This window comes from Aptenodytes patagonicus, chromosome 1 (genome assembly GCF_965638725.1).
Source record: "Aptenodytes patagonicus chromosome 1, bAptPat1.pri.cur, whole genome shotgun sequence".
Taxonomy (NCBI): Eukaryota; Metazoa; Chordata; class Aves; order Sphenisciformes; family Spheniscidae; genus Aptenodytes; species Aptenodytes patagonicus.
In genome coordinates this window covers 142,345,057-142,364,135 of record NC_134949.1, presented here as the reverse complement: position 1 = coordinate 142,364,135, position 19,079 = coordinate 142,345,057, and the positions used below count along the sequence as shown (strand labels likewise).

At 40.3% G+C, this 19,079-nt stretch overlaps 2 protein-coding genes across 3 annotated transcripts in view; both read left to right on the top strand.

Moving 5' to 3' along the window:
- Window positions 1-1,506: 1,506 nt before the first annotated feature.
- Window positions 1,507-17,708, top strand: TCEANC (transcription elongation factor A N-terminal and central domain containing). Of its 2 annotated transcripts, none has more exons than XM_076357341.1 (2): window positions 1,507-1,720; window positions 15,073-17,708. In XM_076357341.1, the coding sequence occupies exons 1-2, from the start codon at window positions 1,651-1,653 to the stop codon at window positions 16,161-16,163; spliced, it is 1,161 nt and encodes a 386-aa protein (XP_076213456.1). In that variant the 5' UTR covers window positions 1,507-1,650; the 3' UTR covers window positions 16,164-17,708. The 2 variants fall into 2 exon arrangements, with proteins under 2 accessions (XP_076213456.1, XP_076213464.1); XM_076357349.1 differs by lacking the exon at window positions 1,507-1,720 and adding an exon at window positions 2,047-2,109.
- RAB9A (RAB9A, member RAS oncogene family) overlaps window positions 1,699-19,079 on the top strand; it is a 34,714-nt gene continuing 17,333 nt past the window's right edge. Inside the window, exon 1 of the mRNA XM_076357458.1 lies at window positions 1,699-1,720. The gene's annotated coding sequence lies outside the window, so the exon portion shown is untranslated. The remainder of the gene's footprint in view (window positions 1,721-19,079) is intronic.

Sequence of the window (19,079 nt, the reverse complement as noted above, 5' to 3'; positions counted from 1 at the left end):
CACAAAGACAAGGCAAAAAGGAAGCCTGATCTCAACTGTGGCCTCCAGCTAGCCAGGGCTAACCATTGCACCACGCATTCAGTCACTGATGAATTTGTGAGTTTGGCACAAATACATTGCAAGTTAAGTATGAAACAGAATTAGCAATCATTTAGAGTTCTTCAGTTATCAGTGTACAATGCAACCACTGCAGCACTAGCAAGGAAAGGTTTGACACCACTCAATAACGAACACCGATCGCTGGTTCATTATGACAATTTAATAAATTGTTTATGTGATTTTTTTACATCCTATACAACAATGCAAGGCTTTTTTTTTCCTTTGCGATTAGTACTGGTGATGTTCATTATGTGAAAATAGGGAAAAAGAGGTGTGTCTACCGTACATGATGTTCATGCTGAAACATATTTGGCAAGTTCAGGTAGGTAAGTTCGGTTTACTGTCAGCAGAGGGCAACATAGTGAGAGGCCTCATTAGTGAATAAAACCAAAAACGTGTATTAAAAAATCACACAGACTTTTTACTGTAATTGAGAATAAACCCCAGCATACAATGTACATACCCTGTACATTTGCTGTAGAGCCGAAGTTCTAGAAGTATTAATCTTTTGCAAAATCATTTTGAATGCCTATGTAAAACATATGAAAGAGAAAAGCAATGCAATAAAGGCAATGACAAATACCTTTGCTTTGACTAAAATACATCAACTTTTAGGTGTTTACTGCATAATCTGGTATGTCCAGCAGACTTCATTATATCCAAAAGCTGTTACCCCATGAAGTAAGTTTTATAATATTTATTTTCTTTAACCCTGTGTATACCAATAGCTCCGCTTGCCATCCAAAAGATTAGCTGGTTATACCAAAAGTAATGCAGTACAACATTGAAAATGAGAAATTTTACAATGTTTTTTCTGTTCTCCGTTAGCCTTAGGTATGATACTCATTCACCCCACTTGCTGTGTCACACCATCTTTCCCGAGCTGTGTTTGCTTAAGAAGGACCATGTCATGACTGAGGTTAAAGTTTAAAATGACATGAATATCATCTACTTTTTCATTCACCTCAGGGCTGAGGGGAGCCAAAGAGCTTTTCCAGCTTTCCCAAGCAGAGCGCTCCCAAAGCCCCACTCGCAAGGCCTGTGTCCAGCTCCCACTCCATCAGCATGGCAGGGCTCCCACCACCACGCAGCCGGGCACCAGGGGATGGCCATGCCCAGCACAGGGGCCCCGGGGCAGGATCCCGGTACCCCTTTCACCCCACGGCCGTGTCAGATGCCAGAACGGAGGAGTGCCCAAAACAGGGCAGCAGCCTCAGTGGAAAGTTGCTTCTGAGGCTGCTTACGAAAGCAAGTTATTTCCACGGCTGTTGCTTTCTCTGGGGTGCTTTCAGCCCTGCAGCGGCCCTGCGGCACAGCACAGGAGCTCACACTGACTATGCCCCCCGCCCCCCCCCCCCATGGCCATCTGACAACGGGACGTGGCTTCTCAGCCCGCGGGCAGCTCCCGCCCACTGCGGGAGCAAGCGGGGCTGCCCACGCTCTAAGGCGAGTGTTTCCCTGAGGCCTGGCGCCCGCAGCAGGGAGCTCCGCCGGCGCCGGGCCTCACAGGGAGCCGCTGGCCCCCGCAGTCTGGCCCGCCCGCTCGCAGGGATGGCGGCGGCGCGGCCCGGCGCGAAGCAGGAAGCGGGAGGGAGGCGCCATGTTGATGTCCTCTGCGGAGGTAACGCCGCCGGCCCCGCTGCCGCCGTACAGGGGGGGAGGGGGTGGCGGTAGTAGCGCTGTGTGTTTCGCCACGGGCAGCGGGAGTGAGGCGCGCAGCTCCCCCCTCCTCGGTGATGTCGAGGAGACGCTTCCCCGTGTCCTGGCGCCGAGGTCCGGAGGGGCGGCGGGAGCGAGCGGTGCGGGGGTTCCCCGCAGCGCCATCAAATGGCGCCGCGCGGCGGGCGGGACCCCCGCGCGCCCTCGACCGCCAGGAGACACAAACCGCCCCGCTTCTGCCCGGGTCCGGTTTGCCTGTTAGCGCGGTCCTAGCCCCAGCTCCGGCGTCGGGGGCCAAAGGGGAACGGGTGCAGCGGTAACGGCTCTCTGAGGAGTGGGGGGCGTTGGTAGGTAGGTCCGTGCTTGCTTCCCCTTCTGCCTTGGGTGTGCCAGGAGTCTGAGGAGGGGCGACATCGCGCCCCTAAGCAGTACAGCAGTGGATCAACCTTAAGCTAGACGGTTCCGAGGATTTGTAGGAGGAACAGACATGAGAAAGTTTTAATGAAGGATTTAGAGAAAAAACACGGAGTTAGCGTACCCACGGCATTACTGAGTGGTATTTTGGAGCACAGTAACTGTGTGAACTGGCCCACCCATTTTACGGGCGTGACTGCAGGCCTATTTGCAGGCCGATCTCCACCTAGTTTCTTGGGCCGGTGTCCGAGATGCAGGTTACAGTGGTGTCGGTCAGCTGCTGGCGTCGTGAGGCCAACTCCAAACCTCTTCCAGACAAGCTGTCATCTGCGGCTGGCTTCCATGTCAGGCAAACGTCAGCTGCTTTCAGACAAAATACATACGGCTGGGCTGCTTCTCCCAGCTGTTGTAATTGCCCTACTGATTTGTGTCATAAGCGGCTGTAATTCCCACTCACAGAAGAGGCTGACCTTGAAAATTGCAGGATGGATATCTGTGATGGTAGTATTATGGGAATTTTTTAGGTATTTATTATATTGGTCTCCATGCAGCATGGATGTCTTGAGATAAGTCAAAGGCTGGCATAAATACAGAAGGGAATTGGAGACTTCACACTTTTCAATGTAATATTGTTTTTAATAATTAAATAGACTTGAAATGAAATGGATTTTTATATATTTCACATCTTATTTCAACTAGTACGGCAGGTGTCTTGACCAAGACTTTCAAATGTTTAGACGTTGTGTACTTTCATATTTAAGTATTCATGTTTTAGCAGAAGGAATTTTAGCAGACACTCATAAAATCTTACAAATACCCTTTGATTATATCATACACTTTCTCTGTAGAGGGGTCAGGAACATATGTGCTGTTCTGCATACAAAGGGTTTATTTTTAAAGGGAAAAAGTTATATCATTTTTCAGTGGAAAACCTGTACAAGAATGGTAAAGCAATATCTAATGTAAGTATGTCCCTGACAATGGAATAACAAATAGAAATAGTATTAAGCCGAGGCTTAACTAGAAGTGAATGTTACAGCAATAAAAAGTCTGTGTTCATCTGACAAATGATCAAAAACTCACAAAAGTTCTTAAAACATGGTTTTATTACTTACATGTTCCATTTTTACATTAATTCGTCAGCAGAATTTGCCATAAAAAGTCATTGCAGACTGAACATTTACTTTTGCTTGTAGTGTGCTAGAATTGAAGTCTTTGCTAGCTCTATATGAATAAGAATAATCTCTAAAGCTATTTTGTCAGGGAAATGTATTCAAGAGAAAGAATTGCTTTGTTTCTAAAGTACTACGTCCACAAATGTACTTTGAATAGGTATGTCTTAAGTACATTTTTACTTGTTGATTTAGGCTCCTGTCTGCAAGCCAGTCTGTTTTGTCGGACTTCTGTGCCAATGCAGAAGCTTACTGAAAGGAGGTTATGAGATCCATCTTAGGAAAGCTTTGTTTAGATTGAGGCTGTCCAGGTTTCAAATCAGTATATCTGCAAGAGGATATAAACAGTATGGAGACTGAAAGATAAGTGGATATGCAGGAATGTTAGATGAGATCTGTCACTTAAAAGCCAATTTTAAACCTGCAGCTCACAACAAGTTCTTCACTTCAGTAGATTTAAAAAGACCCACCCAATTAATTCTACCTAGGTAAATGAACAAGAAGTTCAAAAGGAAGTTAGAAAATAGTGGAGGAAAGCTCTAATACCAAGCAGGAACATGAGAGGTAACATCATTATCATCATTATAGGTGAACAGAGAAAGTACTGTCAGTCATTTACAGTTACAGTAGAATGCTCAAAACATTGATTTCTTCAAGTACTGGTCCTTGGAGCCATGTTGTATGTGGTAGTGTAACCTTTCTTTTTCAAAAAAGTCAACTCCTAATCATTTTGTCTGTGGAGGAAAGATGGGAACACTAGAGGCTTATAGTCTTAAAAGAAATGCAGAACAGCTCCCAGCTTTTTACTTCTAAAAGCATTATAGTGTATAAGCCAATCTCAGTGTATGGGGGATTTTGAATTATGATTTCCCAGTGTTTGGAGGACAGTGTTATGAATGCTTCTTGTGCACAGACATTGAGTGGGGGGAACAGTCCAGATGTCTGATAACAATCCCAATGGCGGAGAGAGAGAGAGAGTATGCTTCATGAACTGGAACTGCTAGTGTTACCTATGTAAGGCAATACAGTTTATGTTGAAGAAGTCAGCTTCCCCTTGAAAGATGTCACAGCCTTGCTGAAATTATTTTGGCTGGTTTGCTGTTCTAAGTGATTGGAATTATTAATATGATCATTTGCATCCATCCAGATGAACAGTTTAGGAGACTAAACCATATTAAAGTAGTTAGTTAATAAATGATGACATTAAGCTGCTTAAATCATATTGGTATCGCCTGGTATGTTTCTTGAGCGAGGAGGAATGTTTATAGCATCCTCTTGCTGTGGGAAAATAGTGAAATATTCTTCATATTGTCTTTCAAATTTAACAATAATAATAATAATAAATGCTTTTTGGTTTAAAATCTGTTACTGTTGGAAAAACATGAATCTTAGGAAATGAAGCAATTGTTTCACAAAGTGCAAATAAAATAATTTCACACAGTGAAGTTTTGATTAGGTACTAATGTAGGTGATGTTATAGGAATGGTATTAACGTACTTCTAGCAAGCTTGGGTTTTTTGTGCAGATCATAAGCTGTACTCTTTAGTTTGCAAGAGACTCTGTTAATTTACAATCACAAAAATTATAGTATGATTTGTGAAAAATTGTGTGCAGCCCCCCGAAAAGCCTGAACCCCTTGATAAACTTTACTCTAGCAGGTCAGCTTAATTAGTGCAAAATACATGTCACACACTGTGTCCCTACCATAGCTAGGTAGCATTAATTCATGTCTGAGTCATCTGCTTAAATTTAATTCAACACACTTCTCCTATGTGTATTTGTCACTTGTGGCCAAAATGGTAGTTCATCTTTTGAAAATATACCCCGTGTGTCAAAAGCCTGACTTTTGACCTGCTGTGGAAGCTCCAGCTAGTACCTCATACTGGCACGTAGTGGAAAGTGGCTGAGAGAAAAGGTATTCCTCTGCCAGCTTTGATAAGGCTTTGTCATAAAAATTTGAAACACCAGAGAGCCCCATGGAAAATTTGTGTGACCTTGTGCCCAAACTTGAAAGCATGATTTTGAATGAAGTTAGTTAATACTGAAAAATCATCTGGTTGTATATTAGAGAAACCATGTAAGTGTTTCTTTATGTGAAATGGTGCAAATTTTAAAGCAAATAGAAGCACACATTATTTATACATAATTTCAGATGAAACTGTTAATGACAAATCTCTCTAAACTATACATACATTTTATTATTGCCCCGTTGAATCATAATGTATTAGAATGTATTGTGAATCTGTATAGCTGTCCTATTGTGGAAGAGATTAGCGAATACCTCCACTTAATACTTGCAATCTGTAACATGTTAAAACTAAATTTTGTCTTTTTTTTAACTCCTTAGAAGTATTTTATTAAAAAGGTCAACCATATCAATAGAAATAAAGATTTCAAATCAGTGGAATAATGCATTACTTGTAACATTTTCAGGGTTTAAGGTGTTTGTCTAACTCAGATAACCAGTCAGTTCAGTAGAAAAATTCATATGGGTAAGGCAGAGAAGGTACAGGAAAAGCTAAAATACCTTCCAGTGAGAATCAGTTTAATTCTAAACTAAATCATTAAAAGAAACCACTAGCAAGGTAACATATCTGCTGGCATGTGTGTGTATACTGTCACATCAGCTGGAGCTCCTAGAGCTCAAAACAGCTGTAGCTGTTCAATTCGTAAAGAATTTTCTCAGCTACTTTTTTCTGTGAGACAAGTCAGAGGTGTTATTCGTCTGGTGTAGCTTTAATATTTTGAGTCTTTTCCTGAGCTCCAGCTTATATACTGAGGTCAAACGAAGCCAGTGGCTAAGCAGTCTGGTAAGGGCAACAGCTTTTCCTATGTCATTAAATCCATGCATGTTTGTTTGATCTTATTAGAAAAATGTGCTGACAACTCTACTTTGGGGTTGATTCCTGAGGCTTGATAACTTCACTATGCAGTCTATTGATTTTTTTAGATCTTTTTTTAAAGGAAATAAGAATTCTATTATAATTAAAAATGGGGTTTCTAGGAGAAACAACTCCAAATCAGGATTAAAAATTTGCCTTGTAAAACAGGCTACGCTGTGTATCCTCACATGAATGCGATGTACTCAGCCCTCTCTCCCCTGCAAGTTCCCTCTCTTGGGAAGAAAGCTGTGGGAGAATGGTTCTGGTGAGAGAAACACAGGGTGGAGACAGTATAGCTCCAGATTAGTTAAGAGCACTGTAGTTCAAGCAGTCGCTGATGTAAAAGGTGCAGAACGAAGCTATTGCTTTATCAGACTACTTTCCATAATGCAACTACTCTTTTACCAGATGTTGTCCTGGAAAATTTCTTGAAACAATGTTTTTACGTAGTATTCTTACTTAATTTTCCTTTTCTTGCTCACTGTGGCTCTATTCTGTTATGTGCAGAAGAATAAAAGATGCTTTTTGCCTCTGGCACTACAGTGACAGCGTTCTGCAAGTGAAGTAGAGATTTTAGGGGAATGGTTTTGCACTAATCCTGAGCTTGCATACTCTGGTGCTTCTGGATCTTTGACCGAGAGGTAACTCTCTTGGTCAGTGAGGTGTAAGTGGTCATGGACATCTGGCAATAGTACTGTTGTATTGTCTCAGTTATTAATGTATTAACTTAGATTTATTCATGTGGCTGTTCTTCGAAGATGATTTTCTGTATGCTTCAGAAATTTTTGGGGGTGGGAAGCATTCCTGCTGAGAGAGGCAGGAAGAGCTCTGATTTTTGCCAAGATGAAAAAACAGCCCTGGAAAATTATTTCTTGGTGACATCTTTGATAACTGCTCTCCCACTGTAGATAGGATGAAGGAATGTTTTTGGGTCTGGAGGCTGGCTGTGAGAATTCTCTGATTTCCTCTTAGGCTCTGAGTTTAAAATAGCATTTGATCATTTTCATTGTTTATATGGAATTTAGGTTGCCCAAAGCAAGAAATCTGGTCTTTCTAGGACTGTGCTATGCACCATCTCTGCTATAACATTAACCACGTTTTTGGCAGAAAATTTATTACATCGTTAGCAGCACTTGGCTTCTTCTGATCTTTATCTTCACTGTGGTCTGGATTTTCTTCTGATTACATAGAATTCCTTGGAGAAAAAAACTCATCTGCATCTGAGGTTGGGATGAGGGAGAAGAGGACTGGTGTTCAGCCTTCTCTGCCCTTCCAAGACATTCATCCACACTTGGATGCATTCTGAGTTTGTCTTGGTTTAACAGTAGAAGTTAGCTGTGCTAAGGCAGCATAGGCTACGGCTTTGAACCAGATAAGGCGTACAGCAGAGACAAGGCATTTACCCCAAATGGTTTTGGAGGGGGCAATGTTTTTTCCCAGGGGCTGGCTTTGAGCAGCAAGTGTCTCAGGCTGGGTGGGTTGGTTGGTTGGTTGGTTGGTTTGTTTTCTCCTGCTTAGTCATTTTACTGCTTAAATAAGTTCCGATGCAACTTGGTATTATTACAGGATTACCATATTTTAAACCTGAGGTAGCCTGATTTTTCCTTAGGAGCAATCTGACAAGATTTTTATTGATCACCATCTTTTATTCTTGTATACGCAAGTGACCATGCAGTCAGTGTGAGAGCTTCTAATGATTTGGCAAGAAAGTACGTCATCAGCACAGCATTACAGAGTCTCATTGTAAATACGAGCCAGTCTCTACCTTGAAAGCTTCAATAGACACTTCGAATTCAAATGGATGTTCTCATGCCTTGCTAAAGTTAAGCAGGATGGAAATGCCTTGTGTAGTTGTAGGAGGCATGAAGATGTTTATTTTGTACTGCACAAAACTGTGATACTATCATTTGTACTTTTGTTCTTGCATCTCTACAATAACAAAAATACATGATTCATTTCATAAGTTAAGAAAAAAAATCCTTTTTCTTGGATTTCTTACCTCTTGGAATTAGAAAGACAGCAGAACAGTGCTGATTGAGTACGATTCAGTTAATTTTCATAGAATCATTAAGGTTGGAAAAGACCTCTAAGATCATTGAGTCCAACCGTCAACCCAACACCACCATGCCCACTAAACCATGTCCCTAAGCGCCTCATCTACACGTCTTTTAAATACCCCAGGGATGGGGACTCCACCACTTCCCTGGGCAGCCTGTTCCAATGTTTCACCACTCTTTCAGTAAAGAAATTTTTCCTCACATCCAATCTAAACCTCCCCTGGCGCAACTTGAGGCCATTTCCTCTCGTCCTATCGCTAGTTACTTGGGAGAAGAGACCGACACCCACCTCGCTACAACCTCCTTTCAGGTAGTTGTAGAGAGCGATGAGGTCCCCCCTCAGCCTCCTTTTCTCCAGGTTAAACAGTCCCAGTTCCCTCAGCTGCTCCTCATAAGACTTGTTCTCCAGACCCCTCACCAGCCTTGTTGCCCTTCTCTGGACAAATTTTACAAATATTTGTTCAGCAGCATTTGCCAAATAGCATTAAATCAGGTAGAAAAGTGGACAAATTCCAAATTTAAAAAATGTTGAGTGAAAGAGCAATGTACGGGGCAAAGACTGGATAAGGGATGCACCCTTTCCCTCCTGGCTGTATCTCAGCACCTTTGGACTTGCAGGGTTTTTTTGCCAAATTTAGGCAAATAGGTACCCTAAAAATGTGAAGTCTTCTAAAGGTCATAGGGAAATTGTTTTATCTTTTTTCTTAAGAGGTTGGAGTTTTTAATTATGCACGTCACAAGACTCCATGGGTTTGCTATGCTACAGCTCCCTCAAGTGGTAAAATAATTTCCCATTTGGAATTGCAGCTTGGTTTCTGTGAAACGCTTTCTCTTCAGGAAGTTTTGAGGCTTCCCCCAACTTCCTCTTTGTTCTGTTCCCCCCCCCCCCCCCCCCCCGTATTGAACATTATGAACATCTGCTTAGGACTGTGGGGTTATCAGAGAAGTAGAGCTGTGGGTTAAAGGATTATGATCGTGGTCTTCGTTCTGCCGCTGACCTATTGAACCAGCTTGGGCAGGTTATTTCACCCTGTAAGCCTCACTTTTGTCATCTGAGAACTAGAGAGAATGATAAATATTTGTAGACTACCTAGAATTGTTTTAAACTCTTCTTTCTCAAATTTTTTTTAAATAATTCTTATTTCAATCAATGATTTTGCTTATCTGACAGAAAACTCAAAAATCCCTTGTCAGTGGGCAGTCAGAGATCTGGCAGCTATTCTTTCTACAAAGTAACAAAATAAAGCATGCCTGTACCTGGAGGTTTTGCCATCATTCCACAAACAGCAAAACCCTGATTTACAGCAGAAACATCGGAGTTAAAGGAACAGGAGTTTAAGCACAAAAGAACTCAGACTTGCTATACTTAGGTTCCCAGTGAACTTTGGCTAGAAAATACACTCCAGTGTTACCACTGCATCAGTAATTTCTTGTTTCTCCCTGTAAGAACATGAAAAACATGTTTTCTACAGTTGCCTGAGGAAATCATGTTGTGCCTTTATTAGAGAAGCAGAAGAGGTCCTTGACATCCGGACTTAATATGAAATGCCATGCAGGATTCCCAGTATTAAAGAAGAGCTCTACCTCATCCTTTGAAGGAAGCCAGCAGTAGTAAAATTAACCATTTCATAACCTTATATGATCTTTATAAGTTCAGGAATCTCTGTTTAATTTCTGATCCTGTAAAATAATGGTCTCTGTCAACCTTTGTGATAAATCCAGTCCTTGCTTGACTTACAGGGCAACAAATGCACAAAACATTTTTTTTTTTCCACCACGCTGCCTTTTAATTTGGAAGCTGAGATTAAATTTATGATTGAGTAGTTAGCGTAGTATTTCAGATGTATGTATTACTTTTAATCTTGAAGGATCTTAAAATCCTTTGCAAACTAGGTACACACAACAAAGCCAGTGCCATTCCAAGAATGCTTTCCCCCCCAGAAACCTCTCTATTGTCACCGATAAAGACATGTTTATTACCTTTATTTAGTGGTTTCTCTGCTGGCTGTTTCTTGTGCTTCTGCCAGTTACCAGTGAGTATCCCACTTCATCGAAGTAATTGATTATGGATTTGGTTCTGTTCTTGTCATATATTTTTGATGACTTATTTTTTCTGTTACTTTTACCTACCTTTGCTTAATAAGTTTGAAGGGAGTCACTCAGTCACTCTTTGCTATATGTTGTACATGTTGAGGAAGGCATTCCCTTAGAAGTGATTGTTTTGAATTAAATGTGAGTAGTCTGTTAGGTGGTTGAATTTCCAAAATTATTTTTAAATCATTGTTCATATTTTGATGTCTATATTCTGTTTTCAGTTTGCTTATTTAACTGCTGCCATGACATTTATGCACTTGAATTTAATGTTGCAGAAACTTGAAAAAGTCAGTGCATGACTAAGAAGATCTTCAAATTTCTAATAATTTCATTTATTGCCTTAGCGCACATGTGGAAAAAGCCCTAAGGTAGAACATATATACTGCATTTAATCCAATCTAAACCAGCCTTTTATATATCTGGTAGAGGGTTAATAAAAACCAAAAGAGGTTGTCTTAGATCTGCCTATTAGAAAAAAAGCATCTTAGTGTGGGGTGATGAGTTAGCATTTGTCAGCTCCTTCTCAGTAGCTGTAGGTGTCCAGTAAGTGTAAGGTAATTCACTGTGTGTATGTGGCAGAATGGCTTCGTTCTCACTGCAGATGCCAACGTGTGGGCTCCAGCTCCCCTCAGAGGCTTTGTGTTAGTCACCTCAGCTGCCAATGCCCACTCATAGCTGTGGAGCCGAAGGAGTCTTTTTCAGCCGTATAATTTTCTTGTGTGAGATTGGCCACAGAAATGGGCATGTCTTCACCTTGCCACCCTGGTGGGCTGTCTAGGGTCAGGTGGATAACCACGAGCAAGGACCACTGCCAGAAAGCAGATGATATCCATGGACTTTATACACCATTTCTTAGGTACGGATCCTCACCCTGCAATATTAGAGAGGAAACCTTCTATGAAGTATAGTCCTCAAAGAAAGATCAAAATACCTCACCTTTGTCACAGGGTAAAAGTATATGCACGGACAAATTATCAGCAGAGCACTTTGTGTGTAGTAATTTCTTTGCATGTCCATAGTCCTGTACACTAAATATTGAGAATTCATGAAGCCATCTTGCATTTGGATAGGTGTATTTTATGGTATGTGTAGCATAATGCAGTACATAAATAGATAGGTACAAGAACTGAAGAAAATTAGTTTGAAGTGGAGTATGTTGGAAGGAGCAGATCTGATTCTAAGGCATAGGGCAATCATACTGGTTGAGCATATAACTGTGTCACCAACTCTGCCCTGGATTGCATGAAAAACAGTAAATGCCAGCAGATCATAATTTTCTAATGTCAGTTACTTAGTGTTAGGGATGCAGGGAACTGTCCTGCTGTAGTGATGGCTGCCCTACATAAGAAAACACCTCTTTCCACTCACACAGCCTCTGCATGTTCCTGCAGCGGAACAGCTGAGCGAGGATGCAATTATATGTGCTTTTCAGTATGCCGACACATGGAGTTCAACCTAAGTATTTGAAAAATGCATCCTATTTCTCTGATTCTGAAACTTCTTGAGTAGTAAATCAGTTTCTGTAATAGCCATTATTGAGGTTTCACAGGACTTCAAAATGTCAGACAAGAATGGGCTGTTTAAATACAGGTTAAGTGAATGCAGAGATCATTCACTGTGGAGGTCTGGTTGGTCTGTGGTTCAGGATTATAGAAACAGATGGAGGTTTATGTGCGCGCGCTCTCTCTCTGTCCTTTTCTTTTGTGGAGCTCTGAGGCCCTACCTAAAGTTTGAACTTATTTCTGTCATGCAGAAAACAAGTTAGCTGGGCTGGTGGTCACAGAAAGCAACAGAGCATGCAAATTACCCAGCTGTATCACTTGTCCCTCCTCTCCCCGCCGTTCTCAGGAGATTTCATCATGGAAACAGTGATGGTGCAAGAAATCTGCTTATGAGTTCCTTCAAACATGGACATGTGTTGCTAGCCTTGTATCAGTCTCTATCAGGCAGATGATTTTTTCTAGAGTAGAATCAGGATGTATGCAACTTCAGACAACACACTGGTTTTGTGCACAAATTTAGAAGACTAACTCCTAAGAAAAGAGGAACACTTAAGATTCACAACACACCATTCAATTCTGCATTCTACATTTAATTCACCTTTTCAGCAAACAGAATAACGTTAGTAGTATTAACTCTCTGTGTGTGTAAATTTGCACATAGCAATGCACTGAGCATTTTTTTGTCAAAGGGCTTGATAAAAAGGAATCAGAAGGAGATGTTATTCAAGCCATGAGACTCTGCATTCTGAAATCCCCTTTTTCTTTTCATTTAACGCGTCAGAATATATGGGAGCCTGCTTTACTAATGCTACGGCTGTAAGGAAATAGGCACTTTTTAGGATATAGAGGGATGTGTCTTTAACTCTTAAGAATTTCCAAAAATAGCAATTAGGAGTTTGTAGATGTCACTGTTTTCAAACTGTTTTGTGGGTGTCACTATTTTTGAGCTGCCCTGCCCTGATAATCAAACTGTAATATGATGCCAGAGCTAGCAAGGGAAAGGGCAGCGGTGGGGACCTCAGTTAAAAGTTTACTAGTCCGACTTGCTTCTCTGTTAGCAGCTATAAAGAGAAACTTTTGGAAGAGATGTAACGTGTGATCTCTTGCATAGCAAGTGAAAGGTTGAGGGTCATGTAGGAACCAGAATGGCATTTGGGGCTTAAGATCCACTGAGTTACGTCAGACTCACTTGCTTAAACTTGCTGCAGAGTAGCCCCAAACCTTCGCTTTGCAGCTCCCAATAAAATGTGTTCAGCTACTTACTGTTTAGTAATTGAAGAAATCCCTAATATCAAGTTATGGTGACATATAAAAGTTCCTCAAAAGGCCTGAAAACTCTGACATCTCCACCAGGTGCTTGAAAAAGTCATTTAGGTCAGTGGTTTTTGGTCAGATAGCATGCTCACATTAGCTGGTTAATTTTATTCTTTTGAAGTACAAAGGCTTGAGGAAAAAGGCTGGAATGAAAAAAACAATTCACAGGTGTCTCATCTGTCTGCTGTAGAAGTTAATATTAACTAAAACAATGTGAGTGTGCAAGTTTTCCTAAACTTTCTAACTTTGTATGTTTTATGGGCCATCCTTAATGCATATATCTAATTTCTGCATGTATTAATGATTCTCCATTATACAGGCTACAACATATACACGACAGTGGCAAAACCAAACAAATTTGTGAAAAACATAGCTGTGCTACACATTGCTTCCTACTCCAAATTAGTCTTCCAATGCCAAAACGTACATATTTGATTTTAACTAAAGGGTTTGTTATGAGAAACCAAGTGGAAACTTGCAGATTTTATTAAAAATAAAAGAACAGGTAGCCAAACATCTCAGCATTTATTATAAGGATTTGTGAAAAAATCTTGGTAAGTTAAGGTATAGTTGCAGGAGTGACTGATTTTAAAAAAACAAAAACCAACCGAACACACAACCCCCCAAAGCCAGCAACCAAAAAAGCACCTTACAATGTGGAGTTTTTGGATCCACTTTGATTTTTCTATTATTCTGTATCATTGCAACTTGTACTGAGTTAATTTGTAGTCAGATGCTTGAAAACTGAAAAATGGGAAAAGAGGTTTAAATACAGGTTCCCAAAAGCTGAGACTTAAGTCAGTTTTTCTGAGGAGGGTTATTGTGCATATGCATTCTGGAAGGATGACAGCAGTGATCTCCCTGGGTTTGGAGTCTTGCAGTAAACTTCCATGTCATTGCAACTTTCAGATGAAGTTAGTGCAGTGTTTACTTACAAATCTGCCTTTGGAGATTATCGGGAAGCTATTACAGAATGTGTTCAACAGCGTGAGATCATTATGTTATTCAAATAGCCGTTATAGCAGAAGGTCCTAGGCATGGTTTTTAATAGACTTTAAATTCCTGTCATAGAAAAACAAACTGATTTTCCGAAAACAGCATTCTTATTAAATTCAATTTGTTGACACCAGTACTGTTAAAACCCTACTACTATTTTTATTGTTTCTCTGTATGTGTGAGGAGGGGGAGATACGTTGCCTATAAAGCCTCCTTTTTATTTTTTGGAAAGCGTATCATTTGATAACAGTGTCTAGATTTTAAACATCAACGGGTGATCATCTGGCGCTTTTGGTGAAAAATGCTGAATTTCAGAACTCGTTGCTTCTTGGTAGTCCAGCGGTACTAGAGTCTACTAATGTGCAAACAGTGCAACTTCTACCTGTAATCTCATACAGCAGCGTGGTTGTGTAGTTACCTACCTTCTTGTAGTTGTTGAGAATCTCCCTGTGAACTTCTGTAGTTGTGTGCACGCATGGAAAAACAGGTATGACAAACATTTTTATTATGCTAGCAGTGTCTTTGTTAGTGTGGGTTTTGTCAAGACACTATGCTTTTCCTTAAAAATTAGTGTCACACCCGACTTCTTAAATTGTTAACCCTACCCCCGCAGAAGTCCCTGTGGGCTCTCCGTTCTGCTAGTATTTTCCTTGCACGAGTTAGACTAGCATGCCTTCTTGCATTTTTCCAGGACCCAGGCTCCTCTGCATTTTGCATTTGCTCCACTAACTCGACTATACACCATTTCAAGAAAAAGCTGGCAAAACCAGTGATGTATACAAATAAAATAGTGTAAAATAAAAAGAAAACCTTGTGAGAATATATAGAAAATGAATTAATGTCATAACTGCAATAAATATGATAAACATTTTTTCGCTTTCAGGTTTAAAAATGTCTGACCAGAAAAATATTGTACACAGAGGCCATTGTATTGAAAAGCTACTGTCTGAGAACAATTTCCAAGATATTGAGGATCATCTTAAAGAACTTGAAGATGTTGATATGACTGTAGGATATCTGCAGGGGACGGAAGTTGCCAAGGCTGTATACAGGGTACTCAAGAGCTGCCCTTCAGCAATGTTGAAAAAGAAAGCAAAGCAGTTACTATCAAGGTGGAAAACACTTTACAAGAATAACTGTGCTCAGTCAATGCAAGTTAAAAAGTCAGTTTCTGTGTATGTGAAAGAGGAAACTGAACATCTCAGTGTGGTTCCTCAAGGGCAGTCGCTGTCCGAAGGACCACGTCAGCAGGAGGCATTAGATGCTACTAGTTCTAAAATTTTGGTCCCATCACAAACTGTTAAAAATGTGGTATGTAGTGACACAGAAGGCAGCATGAATCAGCTTTCTTCTTTTGAGGAACAACACACTGATAATGAAGATTCTAAACCTCTTGTTAACGAAGCAAGTCTGCAGCAGGATCCGATGAGAGCTCTGAGGAGTAAATGTACGGATCTTCTTTATAATGCTTTGACTGGTTCTGCCAAAGACGAAGAAGAAACTGTTAAATTGCTAGAGCTATCTAAAGAAATCGAAGAACATATTTTTGCTCTTCATGCTAAAAATGACAAAAAGTATAAAAATTGCATCAGAAGCAAAATCTCTAACCTGAAGAACCCTAAAAGTTGCCACTTAAAACATAACCTTTTTTCAGGGACGTTGAGTCCAAAGGCTTTTGCTGAGATGACAGTGATGGAAATGGCCAGCGATGAACTGAAACAGCTCAGGGCTCTGTACACAGAATCATCTGTTCAGGAACATCAGCTTCCACAAGTTATTAATGGCACACAGACAAACAAAATAAAGTGTAGGCGCTGTGAAAAATTTGATTGCACTGTCACTATGATCGCCAGAGGAACTCTTTTTCTTCCAGGTTGGGTGCGAAACACAAATCCAGATGAACAGATGTTGACTTACGTTATTTGTAATGAATGTGGAGAACAGTGGTATCACAGCAGATGGATTTGTTTGTAACACTATCCCTCTTTAATAAGTGGTTTAGAAACATAGATATAAGAAAGTATCTCTGTTGGAACTGTATAATTTAAAATTTTGTATTGATATTATGTAGATGCTGCCACTAAAAAGTGCAAAATCAGTTGTAAAAAATTGCTAAGCTGTTTTTGAAGATGACTTGAATAAATCTATGTGGTTTTAAGTAATGTCAATATGTAAAGAAATAAAAGAAAAAAGGGGAAAAATTGTAACACTGTATCAGGGAGGAATATTCACTAGTAAATCCATTAAAAATATTCCAAGTGCTGCAATTTTTTTCCCCAAGGTACTGAGTACTTGGAATTTTCATTATCTTCAGCAGGAGTTCTCTCACAGAACATAAGTTTCGTTTACAGTAAACAAACTGTTTCCAAAACTGCAGTTCACATACTTGCGTGCATTGCAGAATGTTCAGCATGGATTCACTCTTTAATTAAATCACTTTTTGCAAGTAAGTGTTAGATTATTAAGTTGGTTTGAGAGGTAATGTCTATAAAAGAAAAAAGGAATGAAAAATAAAGTGTAAAAGGGGAAAAAGGCAGCTAGCAAATGAAAGCAAAAATGAAATTCTGCTTTAGCTTTTTATAGCTATTGGGAGGAAAATACGACTTGTGACAATCTATCAGTTTGCAGTTCAGATTTGCAATGTAAGATGGTGCGTCCTGCAACTGTTAAGAAATTAATGCAAGATCAGACAATGGTTTATTTCAGAAAAATATGTAAATACGTTATTAAATTTAGGTAGGAAGTTAATAAGAGTTAATTACTGTCTGAATGGATATCCTCTGTTGAACTGGGACATCTGTCCTGAACTGAGCAAATTAATGTTTTTATATAGTGCAGGTTACCCAGAAAAAATGAATAGAAGGAAATCTAATAGCTAAAGTTTTTATACATGTTTTTGTTCCAGAGTCAACAGGATTCTCACTGGCTGTATACTAGAAGCATTTATTTATCAGAAAATACCACCTTAGCATTCTTCTCACTCCAGTAATAGCCCTGTTTTTGTTTTTTTTTCTGGAAAACTTAAAATTACTTCAAGTCGGCTATCTGAATACTTTGAATGGAGTATGTATCGGAAATCAGGGAGATGTTTCTTTTCTGGACTGGGAGAACCACCCGAGTCTGGGTATCTTTCACAGCTGTCTGTTGGTCTGTAGAAGACTATGTTCATACTGTGTGTCCCTATTTTGGATTCGTCACTGTTTCTGAGTTACTGTAAATGTTTAAATGAGAGGAAATGGGTCTTGCATTGAGTCCGAATTTTCTGAGCACACGAATGTGTCAACTCGCGGACCTAAGGAAATGCAGTGAAGAGTAAGTCTGCCCTGCCTGAGGGGTTAGGTCCTTGCAGCAGAGCAGTAGTATCGTTTGGAAACATAACCTTCATAATGAGTTTCCTCGTTGGAGTACGGACGAGATGGTGAAATGGGTCAATAAATTGCCAAAGTCATGTTTTAGGCACAGGGGAAAGTGTTTTGTTTCACCCTATTGTATAAACACAATAAACCTGCATACTTGGCATCAGTGGAGATATCTTTTACAAATGCACAGCAGGCATTTTGCAGTTCAAGGCTAAAATGCGTCAGCTGAGCAGAGAAACCTGGTGCGTATTTGCTGGAGGAATTAAGGACAGTTCTGCACCCATCTAGCTGTAACGCAGCCGAGGCTGGTCAGCTTCTCTGGGCTAAGGCACTGCCCTGGAGCCCTCCAGCCACATGGCCTGTCAGGGAAAGGAGTTAGGGGCATGAGATGAGAAAATAGCTGTTGGTGAACTAAAAGCCAGCCAGGACTGAAAATAAAACGGAAGACAGGCTTTTATCTGTATATGGTGAAAACGGTGTGTAACCTGTTGTTACAAAGAGGCACTTACTATGCTCCTACTGAAAAAAACAAGAAAAATCTTTTCCATCCTGTGAAGTGTTAACTTTCACGGTGTGATTTACTGTGGCATTACCTAGATTTTTATCATGTGAAAATGTGTGTTTTAGTGGAATTGCACTGATGAAAAAGAAATATTAAAGCATTAGGCCAGACCCCCAGTATTCAACTGTGTAACCAATCAGTTAATATCTGACCTTCCTTCCCAGCCCTTACCCATGTGCTGGAATTGATGCTTACAAGTAGTCTTGCTTGTTTAAGTGGAAGTACTTCTGTGCAAAGTATTATTTTTAGCTTTCAATAAAACCATAGGAAAGCAAACACTTCTGTGTTACTGGTTCACAGTAAGCTTGGAGTTGTGTGCTGTCATTTTGAAGGTCACGGTCCTGCTGAGGAGAGCTGTACACTAGTACAGTGCTGTGTCAGAACACCATGTAGCAGGAGACCTTATTTTAGCTGTGAACAATGGACACTTATAAATAATTTCTGCCTGCAGATGGTTTTGAAGCCATTCCAGTAATGTCCAGCTCATCCAAGTTTTGTCTTGGCGAGGGGAAATGTCACAAGGCATGGACACTGTTTTTGACAGATTATATTTCAAGGGTAAAATTTGTAGCCATAATACAGACTACATTTGTGACATAATGTGTAACATTGTTTTCTTTTGAACTGCCCATCACTAAATGTATAGTGCTAAGCTATATGCCCCAACATGACTGGGATTTTCTACCGATCCATGTTTACTGAGCAGCTAAGAAAGTATAAACAGCGGATATCTTAAAACTTTTTCAAATCATTGAGCAAGCCTGCCTCACTGCGGATCTGAGTGAGCCGTACCTGCAGCAGCGAGAGGGTCATTTGGTTCTAGCCTTTCGCATTTTGCCCTTTCTTCTAAGATGTGGAAATAATAAAATCCAGTTACTAACAACTGCAGTTGCAGCTTATGGTATAGAAACAACTGTCAGTAAGTACAAATAGTCAAAAAATAGATTATAACCATGCCTCTCTTAAAAC

Coding starts and splice junctions, on each gene's coding strand:
- TCEANC (XM_076357341.1), top strand. CDS start 1,651: ATGGCGGCGGCGCGGCCCGGCGCGAAGCAGGAAGCGGGAGGGAGGCGC. Junction 1,721..15,072: donor TGTTGATGTCCTCTGCGGAG/GTAACGCCGCCG, acceptor TTTCGCTTTCAG/GTTTAAAAATGTCTGACCAG.